Source organism: Cryptomeria japonica, chromosome 6, assembly GCF_030272615.1.
Source record: "Cryptomeria japonica chromosome 6, Sugi_1.0, whole genome shotgun sequence".
Lineage (NCBI taxonomy): Eukaryota > Viridiplantae > Streptophyta > Pinopsida > Cupressales > Cupressaceae > Cryptomeria > Cryptomeria japonica.
The window spans coordinates 159,177,359-159,199,139 of NC_081410.1; the positions used below are offsets into that span (position 1 = coordinate 159,177,359).

Genomic DNA, 21,781 nt, shown 5'->3' on the forward strand with positions numbered 1-21,781 from the left:
ACAGGAAATAACTAGCCATGGGACAAGACTATATTAAAATATCATTGTTTCAAAAATGTTCAAAAACTTCCTTCTATACCAGAAGAGTTTTGAATCATAGATTGGATGCACAGAAGGTTCTGCCCCTATAAAGTTTTTGTCCCAACAACCTACTGGGTTACAGCTCCCGATAAAATATCCATTGTCACCCTGAAGTAGTTGGGTAGATTTTCGGTGTAGCAAAGCAAACACCCACTGAAACACTACTATGAAGGGTGAATTTTGAGACAAACAGATAGTGTTTCAGCAGTCTAACACGTGATATCTTCAAGCTTGCTAATGGCAGCTATAATACTAGCAGCATAAAATGCATATTTATGATGGATTACTGTTTAAATTAACTGCATTGATTTTAATCCAATTTAAATTACCATTGCTTTCCGACTTCTACACTTTTCTGTTCCGTTTTAGACTCTAGGTTGCATATATCGTTTGAGAGAATTAAGTAAAGATCTTCTGCAAAATATGTTCAATATTGAATATATAGAAGGCTAGACATGAGAAATAAGATGCCAAACAAGGAATTCCAGGTAGAAGATTTAAGGAATTCTCTATTGCATTTGTTTGAGTACCATAGCTTAAACAATTGCAAGGTTACATAAACCCATGTTTGAATACTATCAGCAATCAATGCAGTGGTCTTTATAATTTCTTGCTCTTCATTCTACTGGCGTTAGCAACGGCTTCTTTGAAAAGTATGCTTCTAAGTTGCCAACCACAAGGTCTGCCATTTCCTTCCTTGTTTCCCAGGTTGCACTTCCCACATGTGGCAATAATACTACGTTGTCCAAGTCGAATAGCTCCTTTGGCACATGAGGCTCATTTTCATATACATCAAGCCCAGCACCTCCCAGACGACCTTCAACTAAAGCTTTGACCAGCTCATTCTCATCTATAAGGGGACCACGTCCTATATTCACAAGGATTGCTTTTGGTCCAAGTGCATCAATAACATTCTGATCAACAACATGGTAAGTTTCTTTTGATAATGGGCAGGCTACCACAAGAACATCACTGCTAGCTGCAAGGTCCACAATACTAGAAAAATACTCGAAATTGATCTCAGGCTTCTTCGACCTTGAATGGTATGCAATTTTACACCCAAAAGCTTCTGCCCTCTTGGCAATGGCCAACCCAATGCGTCCAAGCCCCACAATCCCAACGTTCTTTCCACTTAGCTGCAATTATCAATAGTACAGAACATTGTTTAATATATAAATCAACATCCTGAAACACAATAATTGGAGAACTAAAGAGTAATTTACCATCTGATGCTAGGAAGAATGAACAATCATAAAGTGAAATATCTAGATACTTGTTATGTACAATGGCAAAGTAGCATTTTACACCCAGCGTAATAACAGTTTGCTCATGGATTCTGTGTGCATAGAAATGCATGTCTCACAAAACTCCACATCTAATAACAAAGCTCTGTTAGATTGATGTAACATTAGAAAATACATAACAAGCTTACTCAAGGTCATAAGAAATGAATATTGCTATAAAAAAATCATGACTTTTTTGTAACAAAAGATTGTCACAAAGTAATTATCTTTACAGAAAATATTGATTCCCTTTTTGAAAATTGAGCTCTGTAGAAAATATATTGACAATTGTGTGAAAAATTGTGAATGTGCTATTGTGTGCACGTCTTCTGAATCATGTTCTTCAACCTTTTGTCCAATGTATTTACTCCCATTTAGATAAAATTATGTCCACAGAGTGAGAAAGGCTTCTGCATCCTTAACATTGCCAGAGGAAATACTTTAATTTACAAGCAATTATCACTTACAAATGGTGCCATGTTAAATCAAGGGATTGCACAGTGGACATTACACCATCCTCATAGCTTGATTTTTCAGCATCAACTATTTCAGATAGGCAGGGTACATTTGGAATGTCAGTACTTGAAAACCAAACCAAGGAAAAAAGAAACGTGTCCAAGTAAATCTGCCATTGGATTTGGCATGTCAATCATTGACAATAACATACATAAAATACAGAAACAAACAAATGGTTGATTCCTTGATCAGAACCCATGGCTGAGCAAAGCTCATATTTTTCACTCAATCCTAGAGTCCTCTAGATATGACAAGGAGACGTGCTTTCAATTTTTCTACCTAAGCTTTATACTGTGTTGTTTTGCCATCTGTAACAATTCCCTTGCCTGACTATTTCCACAGTGAGGGCAATGAAAACATCATCTTGAATATCTCCCAAGTGTATGGAAATAATCCACTATAAATGTGCCTCCATTTTATGCTATTTTCACAACAATTTGACAATCAGTGATCACAAATTTGTAAATTTTGTACCCACCTCTTATCTCATATTTGGAATTTGGAATACTGGACAAGAAGTTTTGGTCTGCTATTCTACCTAGGAGATGTGCTAGATTACAGCTAAAGTCCCTTGGAAGTAAAATTTAAGGTCTCTTAAGACATTCTTCTTCAAGCATAGATTTGCTGCTTCTATAAGCCATCCCTAAGGTGGAAGATCAATAAAATCAGGTGCTAGCCAGTTAATTTTTCTGTACACATCTTTCTTCGAATTGCAATATTTGACTACGAGTTATGTCTGTTATTCGGCCTGGAAAATGTACTAAATTTTAGCTATACCTAGAAGTAAAATTTAATTTCCCTTAAGACATTCTTCTTGAAACATGGTTTTACTGCTCCTATAGACCTCAAACAGACCAAGGGCAAATAGAGGGAGATCAATGCACCTCAGAGCCAGTGAGCTCCAAGGTGGATGCAGGTCAGAGCAACTAAACTCCGAGGTGGAAGATCAGTTAAATGAGGTGCTTATCTAGTCCATTCTCTTGTACATATCTTATTTGCATTGCATATGGTTGTGAATTTTATACAGTTTTATATTCTGTGTTACAAATTAACATGATTTGAAATTTCAATACGTGAAACCCAAACAAGGAAAACTTTGAGTAAATCTGAAATTAGATTTAGTATGTCAGTCGCTGAAAGAACATACATCAAATCCAAAAAAGAAACAAAAGTTAAATTCCTCAATCAGAATCCACAGCTGAACTGGAGCTAACATTTTTCAATCAATCCTAGAACAATCTAACAAAGACAAGTCCATTCGACTAAGTTATGACAGTTTCAAGTATGAGGAGACATGCCTGTTGATTTCGCCACCTAACTTTTATCATTTGACTGTTGACAGTTTCCCTGTTTGGAACATTTCCCCTGCCTGATTATTTAAATTAAATTAAATAGACCATGGAAACATTTTCTTTAGGAATCATCCCAAAATGAGTAGGCATGATCCACTATAAATGTGCCTCTATTTCATGCTATTTTCACAACAATTTGACAATTAAAATTCACAAATTTGCAAACTCTGTAACTACGTCCTCTATCTACCTTTTGGACATTTTGCAATATTAGAGTACAAGTTTTGGTTTTCTATTCTGCGTAAGAAATGTGCCAAATTTTAGCTACAGAGTTTGCTGCTTCTATAGACACTCCACAGTTTAGGAGTTCATAGAAGATTGTCAAAGTACCTCAGAGCCAGTAAACTCCAGGGTCCATGAATTAAATCTGACCCTACCTAGTCCATTCTCTGGTACATATCTTTCTTTGTATTACTTATGTACTCTGTGTTACCAATCAACATGATTGGACTAGATTAGAGTTGTGATTTGTATTTTAACATCGCATGTGTAGATAATTTGTTTTAATAGTATTTACTTGACTAGCATTATGTATAATTTTTTGTTGTACTGGCATTCAAAAGAAAAGCATTCTTTCCCTCCTTATCTCATCACAGTCTTGCAACCGCCAAACCTTGGAGTATGTGATAAGGACTATTGGCCTATCCTCTACCAGTGGATTCATAGGTCCTTTTTCTAGTCCACTACCTAAAGGGACGTGGAGTATGTGATGCTGGAATAGACTTACAGGGACGTGGAGTTTTAGAAGGAGCTCATATAAGCTACCATCAAGTGCTTCGTACCTAGAGTCAATGCTGGAAGTACTACTGTGCATTCTTCTTCATGTTTTGAAGAATTACCAGGTCTGCAAAGTGTTATACCAATAATTCGTAATATTTGAATTAGTAATGAGATGGTATGGAGACTGGTTGTAGCAACTCCTTGCTTTCAATGCTTTGTTGCAAATGATTCTTGCTTGTGTATGTTTTACTTCATGAATGAAATCTGAAACAACAAACAATCAAAACTGCTTATTTGATCACAAAAACTCGCAAACATAACTCAAGACAAACTCAGAGATTAATGCAGCCAGACAGTCAAATTCCAGCCATTAACCAGCAATGTCATTACATCCAAATATAATAGTAATCAGAAATTGGGTTCATTTGAGAGGTATGCTATGTGTTCGACGAAATGCTTAACAGCAAAAGCTAAAAAAGAAATCTAGTCCAAAATTTGTAGGGGTCTTTACACAAAATGTCAAAATTAGGGCAAATCAAGACGAGATGACACTTACTAAAAATAGTAAGTTTGATTTTTGGCAAAATAAAGACAATACGGGAGGCAATGACATTCCCTAAAAAATAGGAACTTTTTAAAAATAGAAAGTTGCTCAAAATTCGCTCAAATTTCACTGGTAGCTTGCTTGAAGAGTCTTGACTTCATTGTAACCTTCAGATTTTCCAAAACCCTAAGGAAAAGACCTCAAATCTAAGTGTGAAGGGCAAAACCCTAAAATAAACCAAACAAGTTCCAAACTTAGCCAAATCTGCTCAAATGACTTGCAAACATGATCAAAATTCATCATAAACACTTGCAGAACGAGGAGACCAAAGGGATTGCTGCGAAAAGACCCAAAGAACCAAAACCAAAAGACCAAGAGGACCTAAAAAGCAGGGGGTCCCCATTTGCAATGGGGAGATGTGTGAAAACGTCACAACACAACCCAGGTTCAAATCACCATGCACAGTAAGGCTTTCCACATAGGATTTGGATTATAGAAGTAATGGTAAGTGATGTTATCAAATATTAAAAGGGGGATAAAAGTCCATGAGTCAAGCTCAACCCCACACCATAGTTAGGCAACACAGATTTAAACCACACCACAATTAGTCATCCCACAGTCTCAATGCCCCTGTAGGCAAAAACAAACACTCACGAGTGGCAGTTTGCATTCAATTCTTCAATTTCATAGTCATATTTGTTCAACAAGTTCCTTGTTATTTAATTGGTACATTATGCTTGGACTAGTACACTTCTAATAATGCCACTGTGTAAAAGAAACATGCAAACTGTTTTCATCAATGGACTACAGACACGTCTTGTCAGGATTTTTCTAGGCATTGTAAGCCTTGGGTACTACTTCCTTGAAAAGTTTGAGGGTATTACTAATAAACAGTGGCTAGAGAGCAATATACCATTCTTTTGCATTTTTTTAGGCTACTAAGGGATAAAATATATTATACATGTATCCTTGAGTCCTCAAGGTCATCTACCTATGCTCACCTATGTAAATGGTAATGGAGACATTGTAGTGAGTTTCAAAATTATAGTAAAACTTGGTGATTTAGTTAATTTGATGACTCTTTGGGCTATAGTCTTAGATTGGACTCTTGGAGGACAAAGATATCTATAGAAATACGTTATTGTCTTGTCAGAATTGCTCAGCATGGAAAAGGGGATTGAGCTTCATTATGAGAAATTTCTAGTAAATTCATCCATAGAAATGAAAATATCATTACCTTGAAACAGTTAATGCCCCTATTACCAGGTTTCCTTAGAACCCATCTAATATCCAAACACTTCAGACCAACTACAGATCCCATTTGGGATTTGTCCCAAGTACATCTAAGATTCTACACAAGCTTGCAGGTTAGAACCAAGTGCATCTATCAAACCTACAGGCCCAGGCAGAACCCTGAACAGATCCACACTAAAACCAAGGATAACCCACCCCCCAAACATAAAGAGTCATTTTCAAGAGGTGCAAAGATATTGGAATCCTGGAATTTTCAAATAAAAAGATAGTAGAATTTCTTTAGCAATTGAAAAATCCAATTGGATTTGGTAACTACGATTTTTCCAATGCACAAAGCAAAAAAAAAAAAAGCTTAAAAGACTAACTTACCCTGAAAAGTGACTTCTAAGTCACTAAGAACACACAAAATATAAGCAATAAAGCATTACTACCTCTCACTCCCCACTCATCAAAAACTCCATTTCTATTCATTGCTCAAAGCTGCAAATTTTCTTTTGATCCAAGTAGCAAAGTTACCTTCTGTAAAAAGAGATGATCTGAAGACTGGAAGAATTGTTTTTTTTTTCAAATTGAAGATTTATCACAATATAGGACTCTCATTCCGTGAACAGGTGTATCAGAAACGTTTCATTGTTGCAAAAGACCTCAACCTCAAGTGGAAGGTGAGGGGCTTCAAATCTGGATGGCTTTGAAGAATCAGTTTTAATTATTGTTTAATGGTGCCCCTTTGAAGCTCAACATGATATTGACTGGTTAGTTTTATATCAAGGATTGGCTAGCAACTACAAATTATGTCACATTGCTTTTTCAGATTGTTGCAGATGTAGCACAGTAAGGAATCTCAACCAAAATTTTTGGAAATGCAAATTTACAGAATGGTTTTGACAAAAATATTAATCTCATTATGGACTAAAGGCACATTGCTTGTGTTTGACTAGTTGGATTGCTCAATTTGAGTAGCTTGAGCACAATGAATAATATGTTTGTGTGTAAGCTGTGTTTAGGCTCTTTTAATGTTAACTGAATTCAATGTGATTGTATATATGTTATATGATGAAGAGTTGCACAATGGTTGCTGAATTAAAATGAATTTGGCATGGTGGAACACAACTTTCTTTGATTGAATGTCGGACGTAAGCATGGACTTCAATAGCTGATCTGATAATCAATTTGACTTTTAAATGATTTGCATTTGATAAAAGGCTAGCTTACCAGGTTCACCCCCGGTTCGGGTCCAGTCCGGCCTTGGTTCGACCAGGTTCGAATTTCCCAGAGGGGGTTCGACCCGGTTCGAACCCGGGTGGACCAAGATCGAACCAAGTCGAACCCGGGCGGACCCAGGTCGAACCCGAATGGCTGGGCAGCCCAAAACGCACTTTTTTATGCAAAATTTTAGTTTTTTTAAAATCCGCCATGTAAAAAGTGAAACTCATACCCTAAAAGTGACTTCTAAAACATTATATTCACTCATTTCACCTCATTTGTGTTGCAAACAAAAGTTTTATGAGAGCAGGTTGAAGAAAGGGTGAACAAAATTTGGCTTCCAAGATCAAATAGGAGTTGAAGACTGATTTTTGAAGCTTCAACAAGTGCTGCAGCATCATTTCCATACATTTGCAAGCTCCCATTGCCTACAAGAGGTAGATTTTTTAACATTTTTTTCCAACTATTTTTGTTTCCCAAATTTTCCAACATGAAACATTAATTGTTTTTCATTATTTTGTTTTTGTTTTTGAATATGTTTATGTTATTTCTTTCCATAGGAACTAAAATGGCATCTACCTCTTCCTCCGTTGGCAATGAACAAACAATTACAAAACAAAGAAATCATCCAAATTCTCCCTTATGGAAGTATGTTGATATTTTAAACCCACTTCCAGGAGGTGGGGGATTCCGTTGGAGATGCCAAGGATGTGGTATTGAACGTAATAGTTCATATTATCGGGTAGTAGGCCATTTGTGTGGAATAAAAGGAAGAGGCATCAAAAAATGCCTTGGAAAAGATGGTAACCCTAAACTAGATGAGATAGTGATGAAATATTTTAAGAAGCATGAGGAGGCAAAAGAGAGAGAAGCCCGTAGATTGACTCAAACCTCTGCAAAGAAAATAAGGGGAATGCAAGCCCCATCTCATCCCGATGTTGTAGTACAAGACCACCCCTTCTTTTCCACAAATGAACCTGAAAATGAACCACCCTTGACACGCAAAAGAACAAAGGGGCCTTTAGAAACCGCATTTCAAAATGAGAGTAGAGACATTGCTGACCAAGATATAGAAAGGTGCATTTGTGCAAATGCGTTGGCTTTCAATGAAGTTCACTCCCCATATTGGAAGCAAATGATAAAAAGTGTTAATGAAGCTCCAAGAGGGTATAAGGGCCCAGGTTATGAGAAGGTACGTGAAACATTATTGGACAAAGAGGTGAAGAGGGTTGAAACTGCATTGAAACCCATAAGGGATTCATGGGCAGAGACAGGTGTAACAATTGTTTCAGATGGGTGGAAAGATACTAAAAATCATCCCTTGATCAATGTCATAGCGGTGTCCCCTAAAGGGGCAATGTTTTTGAAAGTTGTGGATTGTGAGGGCCAAGTAAAAGATGGCCAATTTATTGCAAAAATTCTCATCTCCGCCATTGAGTCAGTGGGACCCCGCGATGTTGTCCAAGTCATAACGGACAATGCAAGAAATTGTAGAGCTGCTGGTTTGTTGGTTGAGGAACGTTATGATCACATCTTTTGGACACCTTGTGCAGTCCATTCACTCAATCTTATGCTACAAAGGATTGGGACTAAAATAAAATGGATTATAGATGTGTATGCAGAGGCTGAGGACATCTAGATGTTCATCACAAACCACCACATGTCTCAAGGGATTTTTAGATCCTTTTCGAATTTGGAGCTATTGAAGGTAAGTGAAATAGTAATTTAATTTTACATTTTCTGATTTTTTTAATTTCAGTGTTCATAATATCATTGTGTAAGCTATATTGTGTATTCTTCTTTAAAGTTTGGCTTTATTTTTTAATCATTTTGGCATTAATTTGTGTTATAGGTTGTTGAGACCCGTTTTGCATCAAACACAATCATCTTAAGACGATTTGTAAAAGTTAGAGTGGCACTATGCAATATGGTGATCAGCAACAATTAGACTGTATGGAAGCAGAGTAGCAGTGAGAGGGCAGAAAAAATTAGGGAGAGAATATTGAATGAGAAATGGTGGGATCTTGTTACATATCTCCTAAGTATCACTAAGCCCATTATGAGTATGATTCGCTATACCAACATGGATAGGCCTTGCATTGGTGAGATTTATGATGGCATTGTCTCAATGCTTGAAAAAATAAAGTTCACTATAAATGCAAAAGGGAATGACCTCGAGGAGCAATTCTTCAAAGAAGTGAAAGCAATTATTGTAGAAAGGTGGAATAAGATGACCACTCCTTTGCATCTTCTTGCCTATGCATTGACACCAAAGTACTATAGCAATCAGTTTCTTGATAAACCAGGAAGGATTCCACCATGGAGAGATCTAGAAGTATCTGATGGGTACAAGGCAGCATTTCTTAGACTATATCCTAATGATGATTTGCGAGATATTGTTACAAATGAGTTCATAGAATTCGCAAATGGGAATGGTCTAAGTGTTGAGGCACTTCGTCATAGATCCAAGAAGGATGCTCATAGCTGGTGGTACTTCCATGGTGCATGCTTCCAACACCTACAACCCCTCGCTGTAAAAGTTTTATCACAAGTAAGTTTAATTAATTAAAATTATCAGAAGTTTATTTATAGTTTACTTTGTCTTCATAGGTTGCTAGTAATTTTTAAATTTAATTTTATTAATGTATAACTTTAATTGTTTACTTTGTCTTCATAGGTTGCTAGTTCATCTGCTTCAGAAAGAAATTGGAGCACATACTCTTTCATCCACTCAATAAAGCGCAATAGGTTGCTATCAAAAAGAGCGGAGAATTTAGTATATGTGCATTCCAACCTACGTCTTCTTTCACACAAACAACGTGACTACACACAAGGGGAAACGAAGATGTGGGATATAGAGCCAGAGCATTACTAATTTGGATGCTCCTGCTTCTCAGCTTCTTGCATTGACACTTGATGACTTGGAGGGCAAGCAAACTTATAGTGCAAGTGCAAGTGGCATTGGCTCATCTAATGTCAATGTCAATGATGAGGAGGATGAGGAGGAGGAGGAGGAGGAGGATGAATTAGCTGATCCATTTGATGATTAAACTTTATATTGTTGAAAGTTGAAACAATGATACTTGAATATTTTGTCATTTTGATATTAAACTTGATGTATATGATGCTATTATGGTATGATCATGATGCTATGATTACAAGTTTATGTTTGTTATGTTGTTTATATGATGCTATGTGACATGCTAATCTTAATTCATGTTTACAGGCTGCACAAATATTAAAATATATATATATATATATATAAAATAAAAAAAATTACATGTTTTTGTACTAATGAACCCAAACCCCTTTTCAAAATTTTGCCGTACCAGCATACTAGTTCTTCGAAGCCAAACCGGTGCCCAAACCCAAACCGGCAAGCTAGGTTTTATTTTCTAATTTTCAATGTCAATTTTGGTTCTTTGTTTGTTTAGCTTTAAATTTGTTTTTTTCTTCCTATTCATCTCAAAATGAGATTTGATGTTGAATCTTGAGGGCAAAATGATTTGATGTTGAATCTTGAGGGCAAAATGATGAATTGCCCTCAAGATTCAACATCAAATCTCATTTTGAGATGAATAGGAAAAAAAACAAATTGTTAAACTAGGCTGATTTTATTTTTATTTTTATTTTGTGAAATGCAATGTCAATTTCACAATGAGCTCCCAAGGCATGAGTGAGGATGAGATGGAAATCCATTCTCATAGTGAGAATGATTCAGAATTTGAACCTGAAAATGAGGGGGGTGACCATGGCGTTGATCCTGGAGCCCAATCTAGTTCTATGGCGAGTGCACCAGCTAGTACAGGTTGCCCTTTAGAGTTGTTGGCACCATATGCTAGGGGTCATTTTGATCCTAAGTCTCCTCTCAAACAGTTTGCTTCAAGCATATCAGTACAAGGCACATCACATTCAAGTGGAGGAACAAGGAAGTGGAAGTGCAACATTTGTGACACTGAATGGTCTGGTAGCATTAGTAGGGTGAATGCACACTTTCTTTTTTGGAGAGGAAAAGGTGTGAGACATTGTAAGTTTTTGGAGGAAGCTAAAAATATAAAGTACAGAATTGAGTTTAACAGGCTTTGGGGGTTTCCAAATGACACAAATATTTCAATGCCTACTACTTTGTCTGCTAGGGCAGCTCTTCAGCACAGCCAGAATCCGCCACATACTTCTCATGCTTCGCATCGCAGAAGAGAGGAATGATGTTTGGATCTCCATCCACTTCCACTTCTAGTGCCGCCAAAGTAGGGAAACGTAGGTTGCAAACACCACAGAGTAACCCCATTGTTGATATGTTTAATGAGCAACTAAGAGATGAGATAGATGAATCCATTGGCAAGTTCTTCTTTGCCAATGGCATTCCATTTCATGTTACACGGTCTCCTCATTATAGGGAGATGATGGCTATGGTAGCGAAGGGAGGACCATCTTATGTGCCACCTGGGGAGACGAAAATGAGGACCTCGATCTTGGATAAATGCTATTCCAAGATCAATATTTTGATGAAGAAGATGAAGGCATGTTGAGTGGCATCGGGGTGTAGCATAGTTATGGATGGGTGGACGGACATTAGCCATCGTCCACTCATCAACATCATGGTCACATGTGCAAAAGGCCCATACTTCCTTAGAGCAATTGATTGTACAGGGCATCGTAAAGATGCTGATTTCCAGTTTCAGGTCCTCAAGGAGGCTATTGAGGAGGTTGGGCCACAAAATGTGGTCCAAGTAGTGAAAGATGCAGCCCATGTGTGTAGAGCAGCAGGGAGACTCATTGAGGCAGCCTATAGACAGATTTGGTGGACCCCATGTTGTGTGCATGCCATGAACAATGCACTCAAGGACATGAGAAGATTGACTGGATTAGAGGAGTGGTCACCGATGCGAGAGATGTGCAGATGTTTATCTGCAACCACCACACTTCACATGCACTCTTCAGGACCTTCGCGAAGGAGTTCTTGAAACCAGTTAAGACCAGATATGCATCCTATTTCATTCTCTTGGAGAGAATGATTGAGTTGCAAGAGGCATTGCAACTCATGGTTATGACTAATGAGTGGAATAGGTGGGTTGAGGCCAAGACAGGGCAGGGGAGAAGGGTGAAGGAGATAGTGAAGAGTGATGTGTTTTGGATTGATGTGAAATACATTGTCTCCATCATTTCTCCAGTATTCCAAGTGATCATATGTGGGGATGGAGATGCACCTAACTTTGGAGAGGTGTATGAGTGCATTGACTCTATGCTTGACCAGATGAAGGTTGTTGTGCGAGTGAAGGACCCCTCTCTAGCATTCTACAATGAGAAAATCCGGCCTATCATTCAGCGTAGATGGGACAAGTTGAACGCTCCTTTGCATGTGGCTGCCTTTGCCTTGAATCCTAAGTGGTACAAGGCTAGATCGGGTAGAGTGACACCAATTCAGGATGATGAGGTGAAGGCGGGTTTCTTTAGGTGCGTAGAGAAGATGTTTGATTCTAGAGATGTCAGCACAATTCACACTGAGTGGGGAAGATTTGCCACTCTTAGAGGTTATTTAGATGCGGCAAAGATGCATATAGAAACTATGGCACATGAGGACCCACTTTTGTGGTGGAATTGTCATGGCCCGAAATATTTGACCACCACTCTAGCCATCCATCTGCTATCCCAGGTTTCTAGTTCTTCAATTGCTGAGAGGAACTGGTCTACATATAGCTTCATCCACTCTCTTAAGAGGAATAGACTTACCTCTAACAGAGCAAAGAAGCTTGTGGCTATACATAGTGCTTTGCATCTCATGGACCGCAAGACACTTGTGTACAAAGAGAGTCCAACGGCACGATGGGATGTAGAGCCAGAGGAGCCTTCACAGATTGACGAGGATGATCCTACCACTTCAGATGCAGGGCTAGTTGGTGTGAGCTTGAGGGATCTTGATCTTCAGAAGTCCAATAGTTCCAGCGAGGAGGAGTTCACAGATGATAAGAGGCCTCCATTAGCTACATTTTGAGTTTTAAGTTTTGTAATTTTGTCTTTGACTCTAGTCTCTTTTGTAATGCTATTGCTATTAGTATTTGTATTTGGCTACTCATTGTAACGATGAATCATGTAATCATCTTTATTATCATAGACTTTGCAATGGCATCAGATATTCATATTTTCCTTTTTCAATATAATAGAAATCTCCAATTTGACAATTTCATTTGTCAAATTTTATTTAGCAATTAGCATTGAAGAAATCTTGGTATTTAGATTTAGTATTTCAAATTTCCTATAGTTTCATTTGAAATGTAATTCTTATACTGTTATATTGTCATACATCTTTTCAAAACTAGTTTTTCAAGTACTAGATTTTGCATGGACACTTGTGAATTATTTTGGTGTCTGAAACACATGATGTGCAAGGTGCAGCACCTACTGTTAAATTTGCATTCTAGAAGAAAATCAACCCGATAAAATTGCTATATCAATTATGGAAATCAATTGTGAGATGTACACCATCTCTCTAAATCTAAGTTGTTGATTCAGGTATGGGATACAGGTTTGCATATGCAGGTACAGCCAAAAAAAATCCCCTTTGGTACGGGTATGCCCATATATATGTATGTATGTATATGTTCAAACATCAAAATTATAAAATATAACTTTGAAGAAATGGGCAAAATCGTTTTCAACTGGCATATGGAATATATGCATAGTACAATAGGGTGATTTGAGGTATGTCAACATATAGAGAATAAAGGAAAATGCAAGTTAGAAAGCTATTCATCATATAACTGCGTTCTTCAATACAGTGGAATGGATCGTTTCAGAGCATTTGGATATTAAATAGAAGCTTCAAGCAAAGAAAGAAGATTTCATTTCTTAAGTTACATAAGAACGCTAGAAAATTGTATAATAGTGAACAATACGAGGCAGAAAATAAGAATTTAAAAATATCTTCAAATCAATTGAGGCAACAAATTACACAGGAATACAAATCACATCTACTCAGTTTGCGTTCACTTGTATAAAGTGATTACCAAGTTCAGCTCTCAAGTAAACCCCACAAGGTATTCAAAATGGAACCATCCTCAAGCTTTCAGACATCAATATAGAATTAACATGCCCATCAGTTTATTAAGAAATGCAATCCAAATTATCACACTTTCGACAGCAAAGCCAACCCCTGGATTTATTATCACACTTACAAGATAACAAGATTATGATATCCAAGATTTATTATTGTCTTCCGAATAAAGGGATGCAAATAAAGTCTAGCATTATGAAAAATGCATTTTCCAGATAATGTGAATAAACAAATGTTAAGAACCAACTTTGAGGACGGTGCCCGAAACGCCTAGGTTCGCCCAGGTTTGGCATGGGCACTCATGTTCAAACCAAAGGCAAACCCAAACCCGATTCCAGATCCAAACCCACGAATCCGATAACTAAGCTCTAAATATGTATTGATGTTTTCCTACATTGGGTAGTAATTATTTGATTGACTGTATTTTATTTCAAGTAGAATCGAAGATAAATAAACCAATTTTCATAAGTTTAATAAAATTATTATCTTGTTCCTTCCTTATTTGCACCAATGCCCAATGTCTGGCCTGAATAGATTTCTATGAGCAGTACATATACATTTCTATTATAAGAACTAATGTTCATGTTGTAATCTTTGCTAGTTTATTCTTGTTTGTTGTGAGAGTGACTCAATTGGGTTAATAGCACAAGGAGGCCGACAATCTTTCCAATTAGATAGAAGCAATGTAGTGATTAAACCCATTTAAATGATTGCACTTTTCCTGGGGAATAGCATTATATTAAAGATGACCAAGGGAGACAACAATTTTTCTTTATTCCACGGACTCATATTACATTCAATTATAGAGTTGGTAATAAAATGCTTCTTTAAAAAAAAGAAAATAGTAGTATCTTGTAGATCTTTTGGAATCAAATATTCCCTATTCTAGGCAAAAAATTGACTTCCAAAAAGGCAAACTAAATAAAAGAAAAAGAATTCCAAAAGAATAATTTGATTTTTGAAGACTTTTCCTAGCAGGTGATTAAGTTAGATATTTAGCCTAGTAAATTCAAGAGCCAAAGCATTTGACTAGTAGAAATGGCATGGAACTCAAGAATTTCATCCCCACAATAAAAAGCATCAACACAATATTTTATTTACCCTTCTTATACAAGATCAAAGTAACAAGCCTGCCAGTTGCCCCTCTATGTGGCTTGTTCTTAGTGAACGCAATCAAAGTAGCTACATAAGACGATGATGGCCTATGTTATCGAATTCTTCTCCCAGGTACCCCATGCCTACTTTGAAATAGTGCAAGTCTGAGAGCAACAATGGGAGCGCATCAACCACCCTGGGCTCCCTATGGGTATGCAAGTAGCATACCCACAAGGAACCCAAGGCAGTTGGGGCACTCCTAAGAACTCCCACAAGCACCAAGGCATTGCAGGCCTGTAAAACAAAAAAACACTTTTTTTAATATAAATGTGAAAAAAACCCTAAAAAGCCCACTATACCTAAATTTTACCCCTTTGAAACTTCAGTTCTCTCCTAACACACATTGCTCAACCATTTTTCTTCATTTTTGCATTTTGAAAGGTAACTAGTTTTTTCTAAGGAGATCAATCACAAAGTACCAAATGGGTAGAGATAACTTGCACAAAGGAGATCTAATCATCTAAGGTAAGCATTTCAACTGATTCTTTAGTTTTTTAACAATTGTTTTCAAGTTTTTAATTAATTTTTTAGTTTTCGATTATTTTTTTTAAAAACAATTGAATGATTTATTCATGAACATACAACGTATATAAAGGACTTACACAACAGTGTTTTAAAAAGAATCAACAGTTAAACTAAAGCTTCAACCTGAAACTAACAAACTAAAAAAGCTAAAAACTAAAAAGCTAACTATGCGTTCTAATAAAAGAAGCAATAGTTACACTAAACAAACTAAAAAGGACAACTAAGATGACCATTATAGAATAGATATAGTATTATTTTATTACCATCCCTAATGGTCATCATACTCATTACCCTACAGAAGACATTGCAGGTCTTTTGATCACAAATGCACAAATGCAAAGAACACTCTGTTGTTACGAAGATCGTCCCAGGATCTACAAAATGTTAATGACCAAGAGTACCAGAAACTGTCCAACCTGATGTAATCCTTAGAAACCTGAAACTACAATTTTGAAGAAAAATCGGCAAACCCTCCAATGAGCAACAAACACAATTTTGATCAAAACCGCAAAAACTTTTGCAAAAGAGCACTAAGCACTATTTGCTCTAGCAACTCCAAAAAAGACTGGAAGATGCCATGGTTGCAGATGTTCGCCCCAGCAACTCTAGGTGCAACCCAAAATTGACTGCAAAAAACCACGATTTTTGTGGAAAAAATCATCAAACACTAAAAACTAGATTTACAAATCATCATTTTTGTTGACAACGGTAAAACCCAGATAACCAAAAAACCCACACAAACTTCGCAAATTATAGATGATAATTTTTAATCTTAAAAATTATAAACCCTATGAACAATTTTTGAGGAAAAAATCATGAAAACCCTACAAACAATTTTTGAGGAAAAAATTGTGAAAACCCTAAAACGTGGCACGGCAATAAACCAGACATCATGCAACAAAACACTGATTTTTGAGGAAAAAATCAAGCAAAACCCTCCCATGATTTTTTTGGAGAAAAATCAAAAAACCCATACAAATAATTTTTGAGGAAAAAATTATAAAAACTCAAAAATATTTTTTTAAGGAAAAAAAATATAAAAACCCGCAAAACAAATTTTTTTTAGGACTTAAAAAAATTATTAAAACCCCAAACGAAATCCACGATTTCTGAAAGCACCCAAAACGTGCAAAAAAACATAGTCATCGCCCAGAAACAAAAGAAAAAAACCGAACATTGCACACACATCGTGAACAGAGAACCACGACGCGAACAAATTGTCGCATGGCTGAAAATTCCCGACGTGAGTCAAGCTCCAAAAACACGACACGGGCGAAAAACACAGAATCATGCACCGTCACATCGTCTGGAAAAACAGCCACTAGAAAAACGCATAGTAATAGAAAACAAAAGCTAGAAAAATTGCGATTTTTTCTCTGACAAAAAATTGCACGAAAAAATAGGTTGAAAAAAAACTTCCCAAGCAGGAAAAATCCCATGAAAAACTAGATGCTACCAAAACCCTTTGCGCCAAGAATTGCATCGAAAAAAAACAAGTAGGCACAGAAAAAGACAAGCGCTGAAATCGCGACTCCAAAGCTTGTGAAATCATGCCTCAAAAAAACGGACGCAAAACAAAAGCGTCTCCATGAAAACAAAATCCGACGCTAGCCTTGAAAAAAATTAAACTGGAATCCATGATTTTTCAAAACGGACTACAAAAAACAAAAGATTGCGAAATACACGACCCAAAAAAATCTACCTCAAAGCAAAACCTTCACAAAGACAAATTGCAAAGGAAGAAACCATCACGAACGAACCCACAGAAAATCACAAGAAAACTCCAACAATTTTTTCATAAAAAAATTAATTAAAAAAATTTCTAGAAAGAAAATTTCCAGGGAACACTTCCACAAATATTCGCCAAAACCTAAAAAGCCCATCGACCCGTTTTGATACCATGAAAAATAATTGAATGATTTATTCATGAATATACAACGTATATAAAGGAATTACAAGACAGTGTTCTAAAAAGATCGAATAGTTAAACTAAGGCTTCAACCTAAAACTAAAAAGCTAAAAACGCTTTAAAAAACTAAAACGCTAACTATGTGTTCTTATAAAAGAAGCAATAGTTATGTTAAATTTGTGCCCTAGTTCAGTAATCAGATTTGTAACATTTAATTATTTGTTAGCATTTAGTAAACCATAATCAAGTAAATCCAAGAATGAAACAAGAGAGCAAGAGAAAAACACAAATATCCTGGGAAAACCTCCAAGGAGGAAAAACCCAGCACTAAAGACCCACAGGTCAGATTATGTATTCAATCTGAATTGCATAAATACAATACTTAGCTTGATTCTCCAGATCTGATCCCTTTTAGTATATCAGATCTGCCCTTCTAAATACACCAAGTCTGCACCAAAATGCTTATATCCTCTTGGACAAGTTCGCACAATCCTCTTCTATATTTCGCATCTTTAGTTGCAGAGCTAGTTCGCTGATTGCATAAGAGATGAAGTGATTGATTGTGTTTGCAATTTAACTTTATTTATATGAGTCTTTAACCCATATACCCCAAGTCGGCCTTAATCCTTTTTGGCGCCAATTTGTTTTATTGAGGCGTGGTGTATTTAGTGTGGCGTGGAGTTATGGGGCCGGACTTGTCTTGGGGGCACGTTACCCCTTTAAGATAGGACCCAGTCCTATATGGGTTCGGATGTTGCCTTAAGGCAATCTGAACCCATCTTACCTAGTTATAAACAACAAGTTACACTAAACAAACTAAAAAGGACAACTAAGATGATCATTATAGAATAGATATAATATTTTTCAAGCTTTTATTTTTTTAATTTAAAAAAAAATAAAAAAGAAACTAGTTTTAATATTTCTTAGAATGCTTTTTGGTGTTCATTTTGAACTTTCATTAGTTTATACATATTGTAGGGTTGCATTTATCTATTTAATTTTTATCTTAAAATTTTATAATTTCTTATAACAGCAAAATCAAATTGCAATCTATTTGGAAAGGCCACTAGTTCAAGTTTAATAGGTATTGACACAAACAAAAAAATTAGGATTGATCAAGCATCTCCTTTATGTAATTATGTTACGATGCTTGAACAACTTCCAAGAGCTGGGGTTATACATCTTTCAGCCACTCTATTATGAAAAGAAAACAATTTAAAGAACGAGAAGAAGCTGACTAGGAAGGGGTTGCCAAAAGAAAAAAAATTAAAAAGAATGAGAAGAAGCCAATGTTGTGAGTGAAATAGAAAAATTGAGATCTCATCCTTTAGGAAAGAAAACATCGATGATTTTCCTACAAATTCAGTAATGGCCTCCCAACATCCTTTCTTGGAGACACCCTCTATCCAAGCAGAAAATCCCACTTTTTCCCACAAAAGAGGCCCATTAAATAAGGCATTTCAAAATGAAGCAAGAGACATTACAAAGGAAAAAGTTGCACATTGCATTTATGCCAATGGTCTTCCTTTCAACTTGGTGAGATCACCATATTGGCAGGAAACAATGGCGGCAATCAATAGTGCACCTTCTAGTTTTACAAGTCCTAGATGTGAAAAGGTGTGCACCACCTTATTGGCAAGAGAAAAAAAATCACAGAGACATCACTCAAACCAAATATTGTAGAGACGTCACTAAACCAATTAGGGATTCTTGGATTGAAACAAGAGTGTCTATAGTTTTGATGGATAGAAATATTGAAAAATCCAACCTTTGATAAATATTACTACAATGTCCCCCAAAGAGGCAATGTTTTTGAAGGCAATTGATCGTGAGGGGCAAATCAAGGATGCAGAATATATTTCTAAAATTCTCATTGAGTCCATAGAGATAGTGGGTCTTGGAAAATATTGTCCAATTCCTTACAAACAATGCGAAAAATTGCAAGGTTGCAAGTGCTTTTGTTGAGAAAGGGTATCAATGCATTTAATGGACACCATACACTATATATTCCCTTAACTTGGTAATGCAAGCAATTAGCACTCATATAGAGTGGTTGAAAGATATATACCATGAGGGAGAGGAGATCCAAATGTTTTTGACAAACCACCATGTCACAAGGCATTTTCAAGGCTTTCTTTGTAGAACACAAGATACCACTGAGAGGGGGCGGGAGGGTGAATCAGTGGTTATCAACAACCTTAAAACCTTTAATCCTAAAATTGTGTACCGGTTAACAATTCCAAGACTAAGGGAGTATACCGGTGAGATAAAGGAAATGATCATAAAGCAAGCACACACAAAGACACATCACACAACATTAGATATACGAGGAAAACCCAAAGTGGGAAAAACCTTGGTGAGAAATGTTGCTGGAGTCTACTGCTCCAATCCAGCATCACAATGAAACAACAGTTTTACAAAGTTTAGGGCACCAACCCCTAATGATTTATGGGCACCAACCCCTACACCAAGCACCAACTTAGTGAAATACAATGAATTATAGAATCAATACAAAATAAGCACCTTGTTACAAATAAGTTTTGTAACCTCTATATACACTTCACCCTGTAGGTTCAACTCTTCTCTGTTTCTCTACTTCTCATCACTGTTGGTTCTCCTATCACTCTCCCTCTGACTTACCAGTTGAATCCTCCACAGTCTGATTCACTGTTATGCTTTGTTTTTGCTTTACCGATTGAACCTCTTTATCTCACTCTGCCTCTGCTCCTTTTTCTCTCTATCTCAATTTGCATTTATACTCTGCTTCCACCTTACCGGATCTCCTTTCACTCTCTGTTGCTTTATCAAATCCCCTTTACACTCTGTCACTGTCTTACAATTTCAATCTCTGCCGGTTAGATTGTCTGTTATGATCTGCAACAGTTTTACCGGTAAACCTTGAACCTTTTCTGACAGATCTTCTTCTTGCTCTTCCTCTCACTTCTCGATCTACCTTCACTGCAGCAGTCTAACCTCCAACAAATAGATCAATACTTGCTCATCACACTTACCGGTTAAACCCCTCTTACCGGTTCTTTCTCCAACACCCTCAGTTGCTTCAAGGTTCAGCACTTAAACGTTCAGACTGGTTAGTTCGCACTCTTCACTGGCATCCAGCATCTAGCATCAATCCACTTAGATCTTCAATCTGCATATTTATATATCTGCTTTCCCGCCAAAATGCAATATTCAAATATTTTCCATCTAGGATATTTCTTCACCGACTTCAATCCATATCAGATCGGGTCTCTTGTCTTAGATTGAGCACCAGCAATAAATGAATTTTCCTGCAGCAAGATCTTCTTTGCACACGATTGCATCTTCTAGATCATTCCATCTGTCAATTGAATTTGCTTCTATTGAACACGTTAAATGCAGTTGCTTCCTTCTCGACAAAACAATGTCTAGATCACCACTCGAAGAGATCTGATCACATGTCAGTTAATCGCCTCGAGCCACACACATGCCTGCAACAGATCTGCCATTTCCGCGTTTTTCATTTAATGTTGGCCTGTTTCAATCTTGTCGACACCTACCTCATTCAAAACACCAACTCTTCGTTTACCGAATTCTGCATGTTAGGTTTTCTACTTTGCCACCTGGAAGCCATGTGTCATCTCTGTCGGCATCCAGCTCAATTGACTATGTCGGTTCAGGATCAGTCACCGACCAAACATACAACCGGTGTTTACCAACCGGCTCATCTTACCCTACCAATTATACAGTAGCCGGTTAACCTTCAAGCGTGCACATCACTATTCTACCGGTTAGGTCATGTTATCCTGGACCGAACTTGCCAAACAACGACACATGCCCAGAGTGAGTCACTATGCGCATCTCCATCTGATGAGAGTCCTTCATTTTGTCTCTTTGTTAGCTTACCAGTTGCCTTACCTATTGGTTGACAAAACACGTCAACAATCTCCAATGCAAACCTTCTAGCATACCGGTAGATATGTTTAGCAATTGACAATACTCCTGCTTGCATACCAGTAACACCCATAAGAACACCATGCCAACAATCTTCAACTGTTTCCAACTATGGTAACATCAATCTCCATCTGCATCCCAGTTGACATTAGCATCCTGAAATGAAACCATGTTTGCAATTGCTAAGCCTTTCCTTTCTTCTACATTAGCCCGGACATCATCTCAACCGGTTTTGCCAAATTGACAATCGCATCACTT

General features: G+C 37.0%; 1 protein-coding gene across 1 annotated transcript in view; it reads right to left on the reverse strand.

The window, feature by feature from the left end:
- Window positions 1–493: 493 nt before the first annotated feature.
- Window positions 494–21,781, reverse strand: part of LOC131035123 (hydroxyphenylpyruvate reductase) — a 46,794-nt gene continuing 25,506 nt past the window's right edge. Inside the window, exon 2 of the mRNA XM_057966765.2 lies at window positions 494–1,217. Within this exon, the coding sequence (XP_057822748.2) occupies window positions 699–1,217 (519 nt within the window). The 3' untranslated portion in view covers window positions 494–698. The remainder of the gene's footprint in view (window positions 1,218–21,781) is intronic.